Source organism: Pan paniscus, chromosome 16 (genome assembly GCF_029289425.2).
Source record: "Pan paniscus chromosome 16, NHGRI_mPanPan1-v2.0_pri, whole genome shotgun sequence".
Classification (NCBI taxonomy): domain Eukaryota; kingdom Metazoa; phylum Chordata; class Mammalia; order Primates; family Hominidae; genus Pan; species Pan paniscus.
This window is the reverse complement of record NC_073265.2, coordinates 21,768,857-21,787,617: the sequence shown is the minus strand read 5'-3', so window position 1 is coordinate 21,787,617 and position 18,761 is coordinate 21,768,857. Positions and strand designations below refer to the sequence as shown.

At 38.2% G+C, this 18,761-nt stretch overlaps 1 protein-coding gene across 4 annotated transcripts in view; it reads left to right on the top strand.

The window, feature by feature from the left end:
- Positions 1 to 18,761, top strand: part of FMN1 (formin 1) — a 431,150-nt gene that overhangs the window by 183,836 nt on the left and 228,553 nt on the right. For all 4 annotated transcript variants that reach the window (XM_055098140.2, XM_063596522.1, XM_034938470.3 and 1 more), the window contains one exon: positions 2,483 to 2,544. In XM_055098140.2, coding sequence (XP_054954115.2) covers positions 2,483 to 2,544 — 62 coding nt within the window. The remainder of the gene's footprint in view (positions 1 to 2,482; positions 2,545 to 18,761) is intronic.

Genomic DNA, 18,761 nt, shown 5'->3' with positions numbered 1-18,761 from the left:
CAGGTATTGTTGTGTTATGCTGAATCTTACAGGGAAAATATTTACCAATATAATATTTAATGTCAGATTTAAAACAAATTAACATCCTTTTTTGGTGTACTTTTTCTTGAATTTAATGTGTATGGATTCATGTAACAACCACCATAATCAGGACAGAGAATAATATCTAATATCATTATCCCTAAAATTCCTTTGCTTGCTGCCACTTTGTAGTCAACCCCCTCCCCAAACCCCCATCTCTAACCTCTGGCAACTACTATTCTGATCTGTTCCTCATCCCTCTAGATTGTCTTTTCTAGATGTCATATAAATGCTATTGAACAGTGGTTGGCCTTCTGAGACTGACTTCTTTCACTCTGCATAGTGCCTTTAAGATTCTTCATGTTGGCCAGGCACTTTGAGAAGCCGAGGGGGGTGGATCACCTGAGGTCAGGAGTTTGAAACCAGCCTGGCCAACATAGTAAAACCCTGTCTCTACTAAAAATACAAAAATTAGCTGGGCATGGTGGTGGGCTGTAATCCCAGCTACTCTGGAGGCTGAGGCAGAAGAATCGCTTGAACTTGGGAGGTGGAGGTTCCAGTGAGCCAAGATCGTGCCATTGCACTTTAGCCTGGGAAACAAGAGTGAAACTCCATCTCAAAAGAAACAAAAAAAAACCAAACAAACAAAAAAGATTCCTCCATGTTGATGCATATATTCGTCTTTATTGCTGAGTAGTATTCCATCATATGGACATACCATCATTTGTTTATGCATTCACCCATTAAATGAAGCATGTTTACTGGCTTTGAAAATTATTCTACTTCCTTGATCAAGCTACTTAATGTCTCTATGCATTAGTATCTTCATCAGTAATGGAGACAATAATGGTACCTACATCATAGGGTTATTGTGGAGATGAAATGAGTTGATAAAGTAAGACTTAGAATAATGCCTGATATATAGTAAGTAGTCAGCAAATGAAATCCGTTATTATTGTTTTCAATATTAGCAAAGATTTTGAGGTAGAAAATAATTTGACAAGTTCAAGGAATGGCAAGAAAGCCAGTGTACGGTGGAGTATGATGAACAAGGGGAAGGAGTGGTATGAAATGATAGGGAGAGATATGTAGGAACCAGGACATGGAGGTCTTTATGGGCTGCAACAGAGAGCTCTGATTTCACTCTAATTGCGTGAAAAACCAAGGATGAGATGATGTGGTTCATGTCTATGTAGATCACTCAGTCTGCTTTGATGAGCATCAGTTACAGTGGTGCTAAAAGTAGAAGCAGGCACCCTACCAGAAGTATACTGCTTTAATCTAGTGGAGATGGTGGTAACTTGGATTATCGTGGTGCTGGTGGGGATAATGACAAGTGGTCACTACCAGACCATTCGAGGTATGATTTGGATTTAGAACCCACAGAACTTTCTGATGGATTCACAGCTCAGTGGAGCACCTTCCCCACAACAGTAGAGGTCTATCTAGCCGTAATTATCAGTAGCAACACTACTTTTCTGGCATGGCTTTGCCAATGATTTCCTTCTTCCATTTTTTAATTAAAACACAAACTTTCATGCCTGATTTAGGAAATCTACTTGGAGAAATAGCCTGGCTTTCACACGTATTTAAATGAGGTCAAACTGCTTCTTGCTTACTCATACTGATGACCCCAAACACATTTGTAAAATAATTGGCTTATCTCACAAAAATGTGTGCTCATAGCATTTTTGTCTTGTGGTTCTCTGCAGCCTGTATAGTTCCATGACCCCACACACCTAGCATTTCTGCTGGAAATAAAGTTGTCTTGACAGCTGCATGCTTCGCCAGCAGAATGATAGTTTTAGTGGTTGGCTGGAGTTCTTGTGTACACTTGGGACTTATTGTTGAAATAAACATTATTAGACTCATATTAAAATTGGACCAGAAATTTATTTTTGTCCTTTCAGCCTCAGTTCACCCTAGAATCTCTCATCCAAATGACAAATAGTATTGACTTTCTGAGATAAAGATTAAAATCAGCCCTGGGTGCTTACTTAGCCTTGCATTCAAATGGAGATTTTTTTTTTCTTTTTTGAAACGGAGTTAAAAATAGAGTGCTCTGATCTCACATAGAAAGTTTTCGTTTGTTTCCTGCCCTGTCTGCTCTTAAGACGTCTGTATTTGTCCTCTGTGGGGACTTAATTTCCAACTCCTTAAATACAAACTCCTGACCTAGTGTTTATCTGGAACACACTCATCATCCCTTTTTTTTTCTTTTAACCCTATCCCATCTGCTTAATTTGTGTCTTTTCATAATTCAGCGTTTGCTAAAAGGAAGGAATTTACCTTTTACCCTGAACTACTTGTCCTATCTTTCTGCAATTTTTAACATCTCTTGTAAGGTTGATGTCAAATTGTGGCATTTATTTTAGTCAGTTTATTTCTAAGAGGACCAGTAGATAAATTTTGTGCTTAATTTTGTACTTCTTTATAATTGGCCTCTTTTTTGATTTTACAGAATACCAAGCTGCTATTTTACACTTGAAGAGGGAGCACAAAGAAGAAATTGAAAACCTGCAGGTATGCCTCTTTGATGCTACTGAACGGGTTCTATAGAACTGATACTTGGTTTTCTCCTATGCTGAAGTAAATATTCCTCTTAAGTTGAAGTGTTAAACTAGACAGCATCGCATCTTGCAGCTGCCAGTAGGCACTGTGTCTATACAGGGAATGAAAAGCCTTGGATTCTGTTTTTGATAGAATTCAATTTCTAATTTTAAAAAATACCATAAATGCATTTGATTGGATTGGAAAATGATTATTTGATTTTTAAAGCAGAAGAGAAGATGGAATAGACTTCTACTGTTATATAAAATATAGTAGAAGTTTTTTTTTCTAGGTACGATGGAAGTTATCTTTGTTCAGCTTCCTCTTGTTCGGGTGTTCATGTCTGTATGTTTCTTAGCACATCCCTGCAATATGATGTGATGCAGATTACAGAATTTAAGGAAGGAGCCCTAGGAGGTGGAGGAGGGAGAAGTTCTGAGCCCTTCCGTATCCTCAGAGAGTGCTGGGAAATTGTTGACCTGATCCTCCTTTGTGAAGCCCGGAATGACTGAGGGATCATTTCCCTTGTGCTGCCATCTAGTTGACTTCCCTGTATTTGGCATTTGCTTGTAGTGCCTGTGGCAGAAAGTTCAGAATCTCAACTTCAAATAACTGGATACTGAATCAGGCACTGAGACTTGTTTACTGATGGCTGCAGTAACCCCCTGCTTCAGGAGAGAATGACAGCAAAATTTCAGTAACATTTTTTCCTCATTTAATGCTAACTCATGACTGCTAATTTAATCAATCTGTGGATCAGACATTTCTTTTCTAAAAATTTGTTAGTTTGCGAATAGAAATTGTATATATATGGTATATGACATGTTTTGAAATATGTATATATTGTGGAGTAACTAAATTGAGCTAATTAATATATACTTTGCCTCACATACATTGCCTCACATATTTATCATTTATATGCGGTGAGAACACGAAAACTCTGCTCTTTTAGAAATTTTAAAGTATACAATAACATGGTTATGAACTATAGTCACCATGTTGTACAGAAGATCATCTTGAATTTATTTCTCACATCTAACTGAAATTTGTCTCCTTTCATCAACATCTCCCTAATCCTTCCCCACTTTTTACCCCTCTCTGCCCCTAGCCCCTGGTAACCACCATTCTACTCCCTGTTCCTGCGAGTTCGACTTTTTTAGATTTCTCACATAAATGAGGTCATGCCGTGTCTTTCTGTGCTTGGCATATTTCACGTAACATAATGTTCTCTAGGTTCCTCCATATTGTAGCAAATGACAGGATTATTTTTTCCTATTAAAGACTAGAGTATTCCATTTTGTATATAAACCACATTTTTTTTAACCATTTGTCCATTGATGGACACTCAGCGTTGATTCCATATCTTGGCTTTTGTGAATAACGCTGCAGTCAACATGAGAGTGTAGATATCTCTTCAACATACTGACTTCATTTCCTTTAAATATATACCCAGTAGTGGGATTTCTAGGTCATATGGTAATTCTAGTTTTAATTTTTTTGAAGAGCCTCCACACTGTTTTCTACAAACTAGTTTACATTCCTACCAACAGTGTGCATGGGTTCTCTTTTTCCATATCCTCACCAATACTTGTAATCTTTTGTCTTTTTTGGCAATAGCGATTCTAACAGTTGTGAAGTGATATCTCATCGTGGTTTTAGTTTGCATTTCCCTGATAATTAGTGATGTTGGAGCATTTTTTTCATATATTGGTTGACCCTTTTGTATGTCTTCTTTTGAGAAATGTATTTTCAGATTATTTGCTCATTTTTAAATCAGTCTGTTTGTTTTCTTGCCTTTGAATTCCTTAAATATTTTTTGTACATTAACCCCTTATCAGATATATGAAAACATCCTTCTTTTCAATGAATGATAATGCACTTTTAAAAATAACTGAGTCAGTGTATTGGATTATATGTTATGTTATTGCAAGTAGCAGAAAATTATTTGATAAGTAGTATGGTGTATGAATTCAAGCCCTACCCATCCAGCAGAGTTTAAATAGTTAGGGAGAGAAAATGAGTCAATTTCACAAAGAAACAAAAAAGTGGAAAAGTACCTCTGTCTCCTAGAAGAAAAGGAGAGGAGGAGGCCCTTATCTCCCTTGTTACAAAGGGAGACCTCTCTTTCTTTTTCTTTGTTCTGATGTGAAAAAAGATTGTCAGCTGCCTCAGAGGAACTGAAATTGGTAGGGGATAATTTAAGACACAGATTCCTAAAGAGGGCAGGAACAGAAGTGATTCTGTAAGCAGAAGTTGTGTTAACAGCCAAGTTGTAACAGTTAACCCTAGCTTTCCACAAACTATAGACCAGCCTGGCGAGGGCTTTGACAGTGGAATAATATTCTTGGTAACAGAAGATGCTTACAGTTTTTTAATTCTTGATGTGTGCTAGGTATTGTTCTAAGCACATTATCTCATTCTGCCTCTGCAAAAGTCTTATGATCTTATATATCTCAAACTAAGAAAAGATTGGAGATGGAAAAGAGGAGTATATGGAAGAAGGAAAGTATATTGTGATCATGATCTGCACTTAAAATACAGGTTAGACTAAGGTGTGATTAACAGTAGTAAAGATTAAAAATGTTCCAAACTATACTTTAGATTTTTAAAAACCATCTGTAAAAAAATCATCTGCTCTTTTGATGATACTAGTACACTTAAACAACTGTTCTTGCCCCACATTTATGATGTTTACCTAATTGCTAAAGCCATGGCCACCATGGCTCACTATTGCCATCTGGGTGGTACATCCAATTTATACACTTAGCTGTAGTTTTTTTTTTTAAATATTATTATTATACTTTAAGTTTTAGGGTACATATGCACAACGTGCAGGTTTGTTACATATGTATACATGTGCCATGTTGTTGTGCTGCACTCATTAACTCGTCATTTAGCATTAGGTATATCTCCTAATGCTATCCCTCCCCGCTACCCCCACCCCACAACAGTCCCTGGTGTGTGATGTTCCCGTTCCTGTGTCCACGTGTTCTAATTGTTCAAGTCCCACCTATGAGTGAGAACATGCAGTGTTTGGTTTTTTGTCCTTGTGATAGTTTGCTGAGAATGATGGTTTCCAGCTTCATCCATGTCCCTACAAAGGACATGAACTCATCATTTTTTATGGCTGCATAGTATTCCATGGTGTATATGTGCCACATTTTCTTAATTCAGTCTATCATTGATGGACATTTGGGTTGGTTCCAAGTTTTTGCTATTGTGAATAGTGCCACAATAAACATAGGTGTGCATGTGTCTTTATAGCAGCATGATTTATAATCCTTTGGGTATGTACCCAGTAATGGGATGGCTGGGTCAAATGGTATTTCTAGTTCTAGATCCCTGAGGAATCGCCACAGTGACTTCCACAATGGTTGAACTGGTTTACAGTCCCACCAACAGTGTAAAAGTGTTCCTATTTCTTCACATCCTCTCCAGCACCTGTTGTTTCCTGACTTTAATGATTGCCATTCTAACTGGTGTGAGATGGTATCTCATTATGGTTCTGCTTTGCATTTCTCTGATGGCCAGTGATGGTGAGCATTTTTTCATGTGTCTGTTGTCTGCATAAATGTCTTCTTTTGAGAAGTGTCTGTTCATATCCTTCGCCTACTTTTTGATGGGGTTGTTTTTTTCTTGTAAATTTGTTTGAGTTCACTGTAGATTCTGGATATTAGCCCTTTGTCAGATGAGTAGGTTGCAAAAATTTTCTCCCATTCTGTAGGTTGCCTGTTCACTCTGATGGTGGTTTCTTTTGCTTTGCAGAAGCTCTTTAGTTTAATTAGATCCCATTTGTCAATTTTGGTTTTGTTGCCGTTGCTTTTGGTGTTTTAGACATGAAGTCCTTGCCCATGCCTATGTCCTGAATGGTATTGCCTAGGTTTTCTTCTAGGGTTTTTATGGTTTTAGGTCTAACATGTAAGTCTTTAATCCATCTTGAATTAATTTTTGTATAAGGTGTAAGGAAGGGATCCAGTTTCAGCTTTGTACATATGGCTAGCCAGTTTTCCCAGCACCATTTATTAAATAGGGATTCCTTTCCCCATTGCTTGTTTTTGTCAGGTTTGTCAAAGATCAGATAGTTGTAGATATGCGGCATTATTTCTGAGGGCTCTGTTCTGTTCCATTGGTCTATAGCTCTGTTTTGGTACCAGAACCATGCTGTTTTGGTTACTGTAGCCTTGTAGTGTAGTTTGAAGTCAGGTAGTGTGATGCCTCCAGCTTTGTTCTTTTGGCTTAGGATTGACTTGGCAATGCGGGCTCTTTTTTGGTTCCATATGAACTTTAAAGTAGTTTTTTCCAATTCTGTGAAGAAAGTCATTGGTAGCTTGATGGGGATGGCATTGAATCTATAAATTACCTTGGGCAGTATGGCCATTTTCATGATATCGATTCTTACCCATGAACATAGAATGTTCTTCCATTTGTTTGTATCCTCTTTTATTTCATTGAGCAGTGGTTTGTAGTTCTCCTTGAAGAGGTCCTTCACATTCCTTGTAAGTTGGATTCCCAGGTATTTTATTCCCTTTGAAGCAATTGTGAATGGGAGTTCACTCATGATTTGGCTCTCTGTCTGTTATTGGTGTATAAGAATGCATGTGATTTTTCCACATTGATTTTGTATCCTGAGACTTTGCTGAAGTTGCTTATCAGCTTAAGGAGATTTTGGGCTGAGACAGTGGAGTTTTCTAGATACACAATACGTCATCTGCAAACAGGGACAATTTGACTTCCTCTTTTCCTATTGAGTGCCCTTTATTTCCTTCTCCTGTCTAATTGCCCTGGCCAGAACTTCCAACACTTTGTTGAATGGGAGTGGTGAGAGAGGGCATCCCTGTCTTGTGCCAGTTTTTAAAGGGAATGCTTCCAGTTTTTGTCCACTCAGTATGATATTGATAGATAGCTCTTATTATTTTGAGATACGTCCCATCAATACCTAATTTATTGAGAGCTTTCAGCATGAAGGGTTGTTGAATTTTGTCAAAGGCCTTTTCTGCATCTATTGAGATAATCATGTGGTTTTTGTCTGTGGTTCTGTTTATATGCTGGATTGTGTTTATTGATTTTCGTATGTTGAACACTTAGCTGTAGTTTTAAACTATTCTAGCAGTCACAGATGGACAACCCTCAGTAGGAAACCAGCAACTCTCTTCTCTAATCTGACCCAAAGAAGTGTTTCATTTGGCAAACACAGCGTTTTAAAGATTGAACTAGGAATAAATATTTTAAAATATGGAGATTTTTATATAAAACCTGGATTTCTAGCTGCTGCTTTAAAACTTGGAGAAGCTGGCACCAAAGGACTTATTTTCTTGTATGACTTCAACCTGCTGGGGCTAAGTCGCAGGCATTCACTTCCACCAGGGTGCATGACCTCTCATTTGCCAGGGTGCTCTCTGGGCCACTTTACCTGCCTGATTAATTACCCCTGTACTCTGGGTGATACTGAAAATAAAATGAGACAACTGGTTTGGCATCAATACAATCAAAAATAGATGCTGTTCGTAAAACGAACAGACAAAAACCCACCCTAGCTGTACTTGTGAGTACTCACTGAATATCACCCCTACCTGTTTTGTTCCTCTAAGTAGTGGACTCATCTTTTGTCACAGACGTAGTGGAAGATAGTGAGTGGGAAAACTATGTTGATGCTTTACATGTGATTTCCATTGGCAGCTATCATTGTTAGATTTTCTTTCTCCATATACAAGTTATGGAGAATTCAGATATGTTTCCAGACTTCTTCAACATGCCTTTCTAGAATAAGAAGGGTTTCATGCTTTTAAAAAAAGAAAAAGTGACTCATTCTGTCACCATGTACAAGAATTGATAAGTATCACATTTAGGTCTTTTGGAATGTTTTCATAGAATTTAAAGAAAACAGCATGATTCAATAAGCAGAGAAGCTAAATAAGCAGAGAACTTTCCATTTTGTTTTAACCATACACTTGAAGGGAAATCACTTAATTGTTCAGTTTCCCCCACCAGCAAAATGCAAGCCCTATCACCTAAAATATTTGGATTGGACAGTTGATTATTTTACCCTGTAGTTCCGTGGGCAGTAAGTGGGGGAGCTTAGGGTTTTTATTCCATGTGTGCTCTGCAGCCAGCATTTGTTGAGTGATGCAGTATGGAAAGGGCACAAGGCTGCTCCTGCTACTAGCTTATCAAAAGGTGTAGCATGCAGCATGCGCACACCACCGCAGTCCAGCCTGAGCGAGGGAGTGAGACTTTGTATTAAAAAAGAAGAGGAGGAGGAGGAGGAGGAGGAGGGGGAAGGGGGAGGCGGAAGGGGAGGGGGAGGAGGAGGAAAGTCCAACGTCCCAAATATGTCCTCAACCAAAAAAAAAAAGCACAAAGACCACTCTAAACTCGAGGAGGAGGAGGAGGAGGAGGACGGGGGGAGGTGGGAGGAGGAGGATGAGAGGGGACGCACTTGGACAAAACTGAAGAATTATGTTGTGGATATTATAAATGACATAAAACAGTGAAGTCATGGGAAATGACCTGCAACCACCCTCCCACTGGAGATTTGAATGGCAAAATCATCCAAGTACTTACTTTAAGTAAAGGTGTATAAACACGTGTACCAGAAATTGATTCATTTAAATAATCAATAAATCTTTGCTTTTGAACTATAAGGGGAAGGTAAATGTAAATTGCTACACTTTTTTTTTTTTCTTTTTGAGACGGAGTCTTACTCTTGTTACCCAAGCTAGATTGAAATGCTGTGATCTCGGCTCACTGCAACCTCCGCCTCCCAGATTTAAGCGATTCTCTTGCCTCAGCCTCTTGAGTAGCTGGAATTACAAGCATGTGCTACCACATCCAGCTAATTTTTGTATTTTTAGTTGAGACAGGGTTTGGCCATGTTGGCCAGGCTGATCTTGAACTCCTGACCACAAGTGATCCACCTGTCTCGGCCTCCCAAAGTGCTGGGATTACAGGCATGAGCCACTGTGCCTGGCTGTGGATTTATTCTTTAAGGGTGACTTGTCTGTGATCTTCCTGCTGTACTTGTGCCTGTGTGCTTTATATCAGGGTGGTCTAAACTAGCTTTTCCCAAGGCAGAATCCACTGAACAGTGATACTTTGAAATGCCTCTTGACAAAATGTTTTCATGGTCAAATATATTTGAGAAATATCTATTGCTGTGTTTGAGCTTTACCACGTACAGGGAAGAACTATAAAGAGAATGCTGTATAGCTTATTTCCAACATAATCCTTTTTCTTCAAGAAACCCATTGTTTGGGATACTACCCTAATTGATTAATATAATCTTATTTTCTCAATGTATAATCCACTTCCTGAGTTCTGGTTACATCCTTTATTTATTATTTTATCTTGTTTTTGTAAAGATGGAGTTTCTCCATGTTGCCCAGGCTGGTCTCGAACTCTTGGGCACGAGCCATCTGCCCACCTCAGCCTCTCTCTCCAAATGTTGGGGTTACAGGTGTCAGCCACTATGCTCAGCCCTAAATTCCTACTATTTACACTGCCTCCTTTTTTTTTTTTTTTTCTGAGATGGAGTCTGGCTCTGTCACACAGGCTGGAGTGCAGTGGCAGGATCTCGGCTCACTGCAGGCTCCGCCTCCCAGGTTCACGCCATTCTCCTGCCTCAGCCTCCCGAGTAGCTGGGACTACAGGTGGCCGCCACTGCACCCAGCTAATTTTTTGTATGTTTAGTAGAGACGGGGTTTCACCGTGTTAGCCAGGATAGTCTTGATCTCCTGACCTCATGATCCACCCGCCTCTGCCTCCCAAAGTGCTGGGATTACAGGTGTGAGCCATCACGTCCAGCCACTGCCTCCCGTTTTTAACCTTTTAGTTACTCGTGGAAGTTCTCCTTCCTAGTCAGCAGGTCTCTAGTCCATCTACTTGCCTCTGTGGAGCAATGTGTTTAGGTTTTCAGTTACACTCTGAATGTAGTCCTCTAATCTTCCAGTGTCTTTTCAGATGTGTCACTCTGTGAAGGGATGCAGCTCTGGAAAGGTAAGTGAAACTCTGTAGGATACCCAAATCTTTATGACAAAAGGGAAGCCTGAGCATGGGATTAGTAGGACTTCTTTGGATCTCTACTTCTTCAATTTTGAAAGGGGAAGAAAGAAAAATACATGCCCTTTGTCTGGCTTGTGAGGAGCTGGTAGCTTAAGAATATTGTTTTTGACCAACACCTTAAGCAGTTTGAAAGTAGAGGACTTGGAAACGACAGATTGTTGTATCTGTTTTTAACTAATGTTCTTTGGGTTGTGGGATGCAAGACAAAGAACCAGCCAACAGTGACATTTCCTTTACGGGAATCTTTTTCGTTTACCCCATTTATCACATGCATATTTCCTAATTGAGGGGAAACTTCACTGAGCGATGGCCTCTGGCAGGCCCCCTGCTCATTGTGCAATGCAGTCACATTTCTAGTTTGGTAACTCCCACTGCAAAATGATCCAGGGATCAATGCCAAACTGAAAATTAACTTACATTGTACCTTTTTGTCCCCAAGAGAATGAAATGGTATGCTGGCCTCCATTAAGACTTGTAGACTTCCTCATTTTACTGTGGCCAACACATTCCACTGATCCATTTCTGATAGTTTACACATTGCTGTTGAAACAGAATTGAGTGCAGACTCTTATTTGAGCTGATACAACGAAGTTTATAAAGACATAAATCCCGAGCCTGTTCCATTTTTTTATATTCTTCATTATCAACACAATAGATTTAAATCTCTTAATTCCCAGATAATACTGTGAGGGAAAGGGAATAATTTGTAGGCCAATAAACAAAACTTTCACAAGTATGAAATATGATGATTTCATAAAACCCTTGTTATTCCCCTAAGTGCTGATATTAGTGTAATTCATTACTGAGATGCCAAAAAGGAAAAAATAGAAAATATTGAGAAATATGTTAATTCATCATTTTAGTGTGACTGTGAAATGTTGTGAGGTTACTAGATTTACTGGTTTACTAGTGTTGAGATTCCTCTTGGGCGACTGGCTACCTAGAATCCGGTAGGTACATTTGGACTTGAATTTTCATGGAAAAGGAGCCCTTTGTCTCAGCCTTCAAGATACTGTCTTGCCTTCAGACAATTCAGATATAGAAGGAGGCTGTTGTAGAATGTTGATTGCTCATTTGTATCATGGGGGCCAATGATGGTTTTAGACATTTCCTTCATGCACCATCAGCCTTCAATCATTTCTGCTGAGTCTTAACCCCTGAACATGAGTCAATACAGGTGGACCAAGACAGTTTTCTTTTTATTGCAAAAGTTTTTTGACTTTAGGTGATGGCCTAGTGCTGGAACCGGTGAGTTTCTGCGTGTTGGCAATTGCTTTTGACTCTTCATGAAATAGGAGAAAGCATGGTAGAGCACCACGGGGAGTGTTTCCTTCTCTCCAGACTTGTCCTGCCTCACTCAATAATTCTGTAAATTCTATACAATCACACATCACTCTTAAATATTAGGTTCTTCAGCTGTAAAGTAAAAGCATTGGAGTAGCTGGTGTAAGTTTCCTTCTAGCTCCAAAGTTCTATCATTTCTGGCCTGGGAAAAAAGAGGGTCCCTGCATCTGTCCCAACTCAATCCAAAGTCCTAGGAGATTTTCTTTTCCCATGTTACCTAGATCAGTGCTAGGCAACTAGCTGAAATTGAATAAATAGTTGTTAATTGATCTGACTGGACATTGCTAGAAATTTTTTCATGACTCACAATATTTAGGTAGAAGGCTATTTGGGGGATAGCATTAGGAAAGCTGCAGAATTCTTAAATTTGTGATACCATCAAATACAGCCCAGAGACGTTTATTCATTGAGCACAATAACATTTAAAAACTTCCTTTGAATAATTTTCAAATAAAGCATGGTTGCTCTAGTTGCCAAAGTACTGCCCCACACTTACTATCATCTTATAGCCAGTCTCCTCTACTTATGTTGATTGCCTGGAGCCTGTAGACATCTGAGATTGTGACTTCTGGTACAGAGGATAAAGAGGCTGAGTAACATTTATTTTTTTCATGAACATACGAATACAAAGCAAAATTCCTTGAGCTTTTAGATATTTATGGACATTTACATTTGTTTCTTTTCTTTTCCCTTTTCTTTCCCTCTTGCCCTTTCCCTTTCTTCTTCTCTTCTGTCCTTTCCTGAAAGGGCTATTGAAGGAATTGAAAGGGCAGCAGCTTTGGAAGTGTAAGTGAAAGATGAGCTCTTAGTGTAAAAAATTGGGTATGGTCTGTGTTCTAGAACATTTTCAGGAAGGCATGGTAAGAGATTGTGTTGACATGAGAGATTAAATGCTGAGCACCCCATGCTTTTTGACTTAATTGGAGATGTTTATAATCCTGGCTACTGAGAAGGAAGTACCAGCTCTGTGCCAGGTACCATGCTCAGTGCTTCACGTAGATTATTTCGAACTACCTGAGACCCGGCGGAGTCAAGTGCAATCCTGAGCTTTCACAGCTGGTCAGTAGAATGGCTAGATTTATCAACCAGGTCTGCCTGGTTTCTAAATTTGATATGTATTCACTGCCTAGTATAATGGTTTTTTAAGTTTTAATTTTTTCTCTCGTCCTGTGTCAAAGACCTGTGCAGATCATCCTTTATTCCTACCTTGTACAAGCTCCCCGTGTGATTAAAAAAAAAAAAAAAAAAAAAAAAAAAAAGGTGATATTTCTGTAGTGTTGGGAAAGAAAAATAAGCAATAGAGTTCTTTTATTTCACTGGTTTCAGAAATAAGGTGTTCTGTTCTCTCTACTGAGGTACGGAAGAAAGGAGCAGGTGGGAAATTTCTCTTTCCAGCTTTATTTCTCATAGCTGGTCCTGAGCCCAGTTTGAGGAAGTGCCTCTAATACTTGTCACCATAATCTTGATGTTTGCCTGTATTTATCTTAGAGATTTGAAACCTGAATCTCATAGAAGTTAATTTCCAAGATTGTAAATTGGGTAAGAAAATACTGTGGCTAAACTTCTATGCAGCTTGCCAGCTCCTTACTAATTCGTTACGATTTTTGTAATTTGAACATCGGGGCTCAGCTGTTCTTTAACTTCAATCTTCTCCAGTATAGTCCCTGATACCCAACACTGCTGATTCCTTAACAGGCCTATGGGGTGATTCAGCTGTGTTCTCTATGCTGCCACCTCCTTGTATGGTGTGTTCATGTGTGATAAATGGTACTAGTTGCTGCTTCTAACAACTCCAACCTCATAGACTTTGGAATTCATAGTGTGAATTTATTGTGTGTTTGTGTGTATACGCGCATAACATTATGTGTGCTTTGACCATTTCACTGCAATTTGTTGTAGCTTCCTCTGTGTCCTAGAGGAATAACAATAATAATGTTTGGTACTTAATTGAGCATTTACTGTGTGCCAGTCTTTATATATAAGGAGTGAATGAGCTATTACACCATTATGAGGTGGCCCTCTTACCCTGTACACTGAACTGCCTCTGGAAGATCTTAAAGGTCCTTGCCTAGTGAGAATATTCCTGATGTGACTTTGATTCTGGATTGACCCTGGCCTCTGATCTATCTTTGGGTGGATATTTGTCCTTAGGAGTGATGGCCCTTAGAATCAGAACATGCTGAAGCATAAACTCATATAATGAAGCCAAGTGACCGTTCATTAAACAAAATGCAATGTAACCCTAGGTAGGATAGTGGGATAGAAAAACAGGTGTGTAATCCTCCCTGAGTTTGAATCCTGTTTGTGCTGTCTACTAGATGTGTGGTCTTGAAGAAATTATTTAAACCTTTCTGAGCTTCAGCTTCTCACTTTTAAAGTGGGTGTGACAATGTTGTAACTTGGTCATTTTGACTGATTACAACTGTTGGGATAGCTTAGGTGGGACTGGGCCACAATGGCATGTGGTAGATGACCTATCATGTGGTAGATGACCTATCTATCATAACTATTGTGTTTATTATGAGCAGCAGCATGTTTAGTTTAATGTAAGTCTGTGGCTGTCAAAGTGTATTTTTGGATGGTAAAGTTTGTTCCATATAAGCTATGTGCCAAGGTAAAAGAAACATTCTGTATTTACTGTTATATCTAATTCTCCAATGAGCATTGCTTTTCATATGTTATAAAAGTATGATGTGCTCATTTCCATTATTGCCTCTTCCTAAGAAATATTACTGTTGCCATAGTTTTATGAAGGAAACATCTGAATATGTATAAGCAGCCTAAGAGTTAAAACACAGATCTGGGGAACGGTTCTGAGTAAGATAATTGCGTGTTAAAATTGTTTTTGCTGTAAAGACAAATTTTCTACTTGGCTTCTTACACTTTATCTCTCTTATGATTGGTAAACACCAATTGAGCACGTGTCAAATACAAGAGATGTGCTAGAGATAAAACATCATTTAGTAATGATGGTAATAATGATGATAATAACAGATAACATTTGTTGCATATTGCTATATGCCAGACACTACACTTAGCATTTACCATGGATTATTTTATTTAATCCTCATATAGGTTCTGTACTCAGAGGATTTACTATTTATTTGGGAAAACAGAATTTATACCATAAAGGCTAAATAACACTCAGCTTACACTGAGGACCTAATATTACGCAGAGACTAATAGAGGGAGAGACTTTTTGAGTGTTAACATTTTAAAATTATCAACTTTTTATAGAATTTGCTGATGTTAGGTCTCAGATCTCAACTAAGATTCTTTCCAAGACTTAGATTTTCTGATTGTGGCAATTTCATACACTATCTCGGAAAGCTGTTATAGGTGTCTATGTAATACACTTCTGCTTATTTTGTTTTGATACAATATATGGCATGACCTATATCTCCTGCAAATTGGTATAATAAACATAATTTGAAGTATTATTAAGAAATGTGTTTTGCATATATACACATACATATATATGCTTCTGTGTGATAGGCTGAGTATTTTACAATTACTTTAGGAGTCATTCCACAATCTCACCACTGGAGGTCAGTTTGACCCTTTTTCTCTTAACTTTCTAGATATATTTTCTTTTGATGATTGAAACACATTCCAGTTTTATGCTAAGAGTTTTTGCTTTAAACACATGAAAACTCATTGTTAGTTTATTTTACAGAAAAACATGCACAGCAAAGTGCACATAAGTCCATACTCATAGGCAATGCTTAATCTACTTACAGAGACAGTACATGCTATGTTTATGGCTGTAAATAGGTACATTCTATATAACAAATGACAAAGGACCACCTTAAAAATAATGCTTTATGAAATTGATCATCCGTTTCATCTAAGAATGGAATCATCAAAAGGAAATAGAGGTCTTTCTCAATCATTCAATATGTATTGATTAAGTGCTTCCTGGATGCCAGGCACTGTGCTAGGTGCTCGAGGGAGCAGGACAGATAATAGGCCCCACTCTCTTGGAGCTTGTAGTCCATTCAGAGAAACAGATATTGATAAAATAATCAGCCAATAAATATAATGTGATGAGTGCTGTGGAGCTGCTCTGATGGGGTCTAATTAAGATCCATGGGTCCAGACAAGGATACTCTTAGGAACTGACCTTTAAGCAGAGGTTTGAAGAGTGAAGAGAAGCTTGACTTGTTTGGAGAGAACTGCAGGGAAGCTTTGTGTGGCGGAAGCACAGGAAAAACAGGAGAGAGGTGGGAAGTGTAGCTCTGGAGTAGGATTTTTTCAACCTTTTTATACTGCAACCCAGAATAAGCAATGTTTTTTATATCAAGACCCAGGTTACGTGTGTGTGTGTGTGTGTGTGTGTGTGTGTGTGTGTGTGAGAGAGAGAGAGGAATGAGTTCTATTCAACAATTTATTACATGTTACATACTCAGATATATTCAATTCTTACTAAAAATGCTCTGGATAAAGCACAAATTGATATGTTAATATGCTATCTCACTGATTGATGATGGCCCACGGGTTGAAAACAGTGCAGTGGAGAAAGGGAAGAGGCAAGATTCTGGAAGGGTCTTGTACATCTTTTTAAGGTTTCCCAATTTCATCTTCAGAACAGTTAGAATCTACTGACTAATTCTGAGCAGAGGAATATGTGACATGAGCAGATTTGCATTTCCAAAAGACCCCCCCCGCCCCCGGCTGCTGTTGCAGAGGACAAGTTGAGGAGGGCAGAGAGGATGTGGAGAGGACAGCAGGGAGTATTGCAGCTGTCCAAGTCAGAGATTGTAGTGGCTCTGACTAAGATAGGGTCAAGAGAGAATTTATGCTCTCTGACAACAAGCATTGACTTTCTACCGGTGCTGATGGTTGCTTCTGCTAAAACTGGAACCATGAAAACTGTCATTGTTGCTTGTCTGTAAATGTTCACAGCTTGATTCTCTGTCTGGAACATGGTAAATATACAATAAATAATTTTTGAATGAATTAATAGGGAGGAAGAAGGTGCTGACAACACACTACCCTTTTGAGCATGAAATGAGAAAGCTCTTGTTAACTGGTACACTTCTCTTATCTTAATTTGATATACACACCACCAGAACAATTACTTGTCTCTGTAGACAGGGGGCAGTTTCTTGTACTGTCTTTGAAAGCTGCAGTAGGTGTCTGTATAACACAGTTCTGTTTGTTTTGTTTTAATACTATATATGGCATGACCCTTATCTATGGCAAATAGATCCTTTAGACATAATTTAAAGGATTAACTGAGGAAACATAGAACAATGATAATTTTCAAATTTGCTAAATGAAGTTTATAAGTTGAACTGCATTAAATTGCTGATATATGACCTATTTGACTTATAAAACAGCAATTTTATATGGCTTAATGTAATATATTCATACCAAATGGCAAGGAAGTGAATGTGTATTGGAATGATATTTCTCTGAATGAATCGTATTCTGAAATGTTCACTGGGGCCTCAGCAGGTGTTAAGAGACTGCAGCTGAAAATGTCACAAGGCATTGTCCCTAGGAGAATGAAGCATCCCTTACGTGGTGACTCTTTTCCAATTAGAATTGTTGAAGTATCACATGACACTTATGTCCTGTGTCACTTACAGAACAATCTTGGCGAGAAATGTTTCATCTTTCAGGCAATCCATGAAAAATAAAGTTAGTGAAAACTGTTAAATTAGTATTCCTTGGTCTAGTGAATAGGCTAAATATACATTGATCTCTGTGAGCCCAAACTGATATTTTACTCCGTAAAAATGAACGATTTTTATGACCCACTATTGATTGTTATGGTATTTATAACATATATTTAATAAAATTATCTTCTTATTCCCTCATAGACCCTTGATAGTAAAAATTTCATGTCTTAGGAGTTATTAGGAATATGATATTGCACATACACACAGGAAAATGATTAGGATATTAGAAGAAAGTGAATTAAACATCTAAGTTATATTTACTGCATGTCTTTTTGTTAAACATATGTCTTATCGAACATTTTCTTTATTTCTCCCACAGATACCAGTCCTTTTTCTTAAGTTTGTAAACTAAGATATGATCTATAGTCTGCCATTGATGAATAACTTGGCATCTTTTGATATTTCTATTTTCAGTTAGTCCTGAGGGAAATTTATAAACACTAAATCACACCAGTTTTTCTACTTCATACTTATACTGTTGTTCTCAACCACATCATCCTCTAACCATCTTAAGTAATGAAAATCTGTGATTATTATAATGAGAAGAGGGTTTTCTTTTTGATACTTTATTTCCAGCATGCAAAACTAACATTGATTCCCGTTTTTATGGATACAATACAGTACCATTATTTTTCTGTAAAATTCCAACGTTCTAGAAAAGTGGCTCAGTCTTGAAACTGGATTGCCAAAACCAAATGGAAACTCCTTTCCTTTTGCTATAAAACAATGGTGGATGGGCTCAAAAACAAGGAGGGGAGAAAACAAGATTGCATTACAAATCTGGCAACATCAGCTACACTAGTAAAATCAAATCCAATGTTGTTTTATGACTCTGAATTTATGTGAGTACGCAGGATCAAAGGGCTTGAATCCCACTGGACTACAAGGTCTATAGTTCATGGTAAAAACTCATCAAAAAGAACATTTTAGTCGTTTAAACTTTTCATTTTAATCAGCCACAGTAATAAAAGAGCCTTTAGGTGTCCAAAAACATTTTGCAAGATCAAGAGGTTGTTCTCTTGCTCGTAGAAGCAGCTTTCTTATTGGATCCATATAATGCCTGTGGCCTTTGAGTGTCAAAGGGCCACTGCCTCCACATTG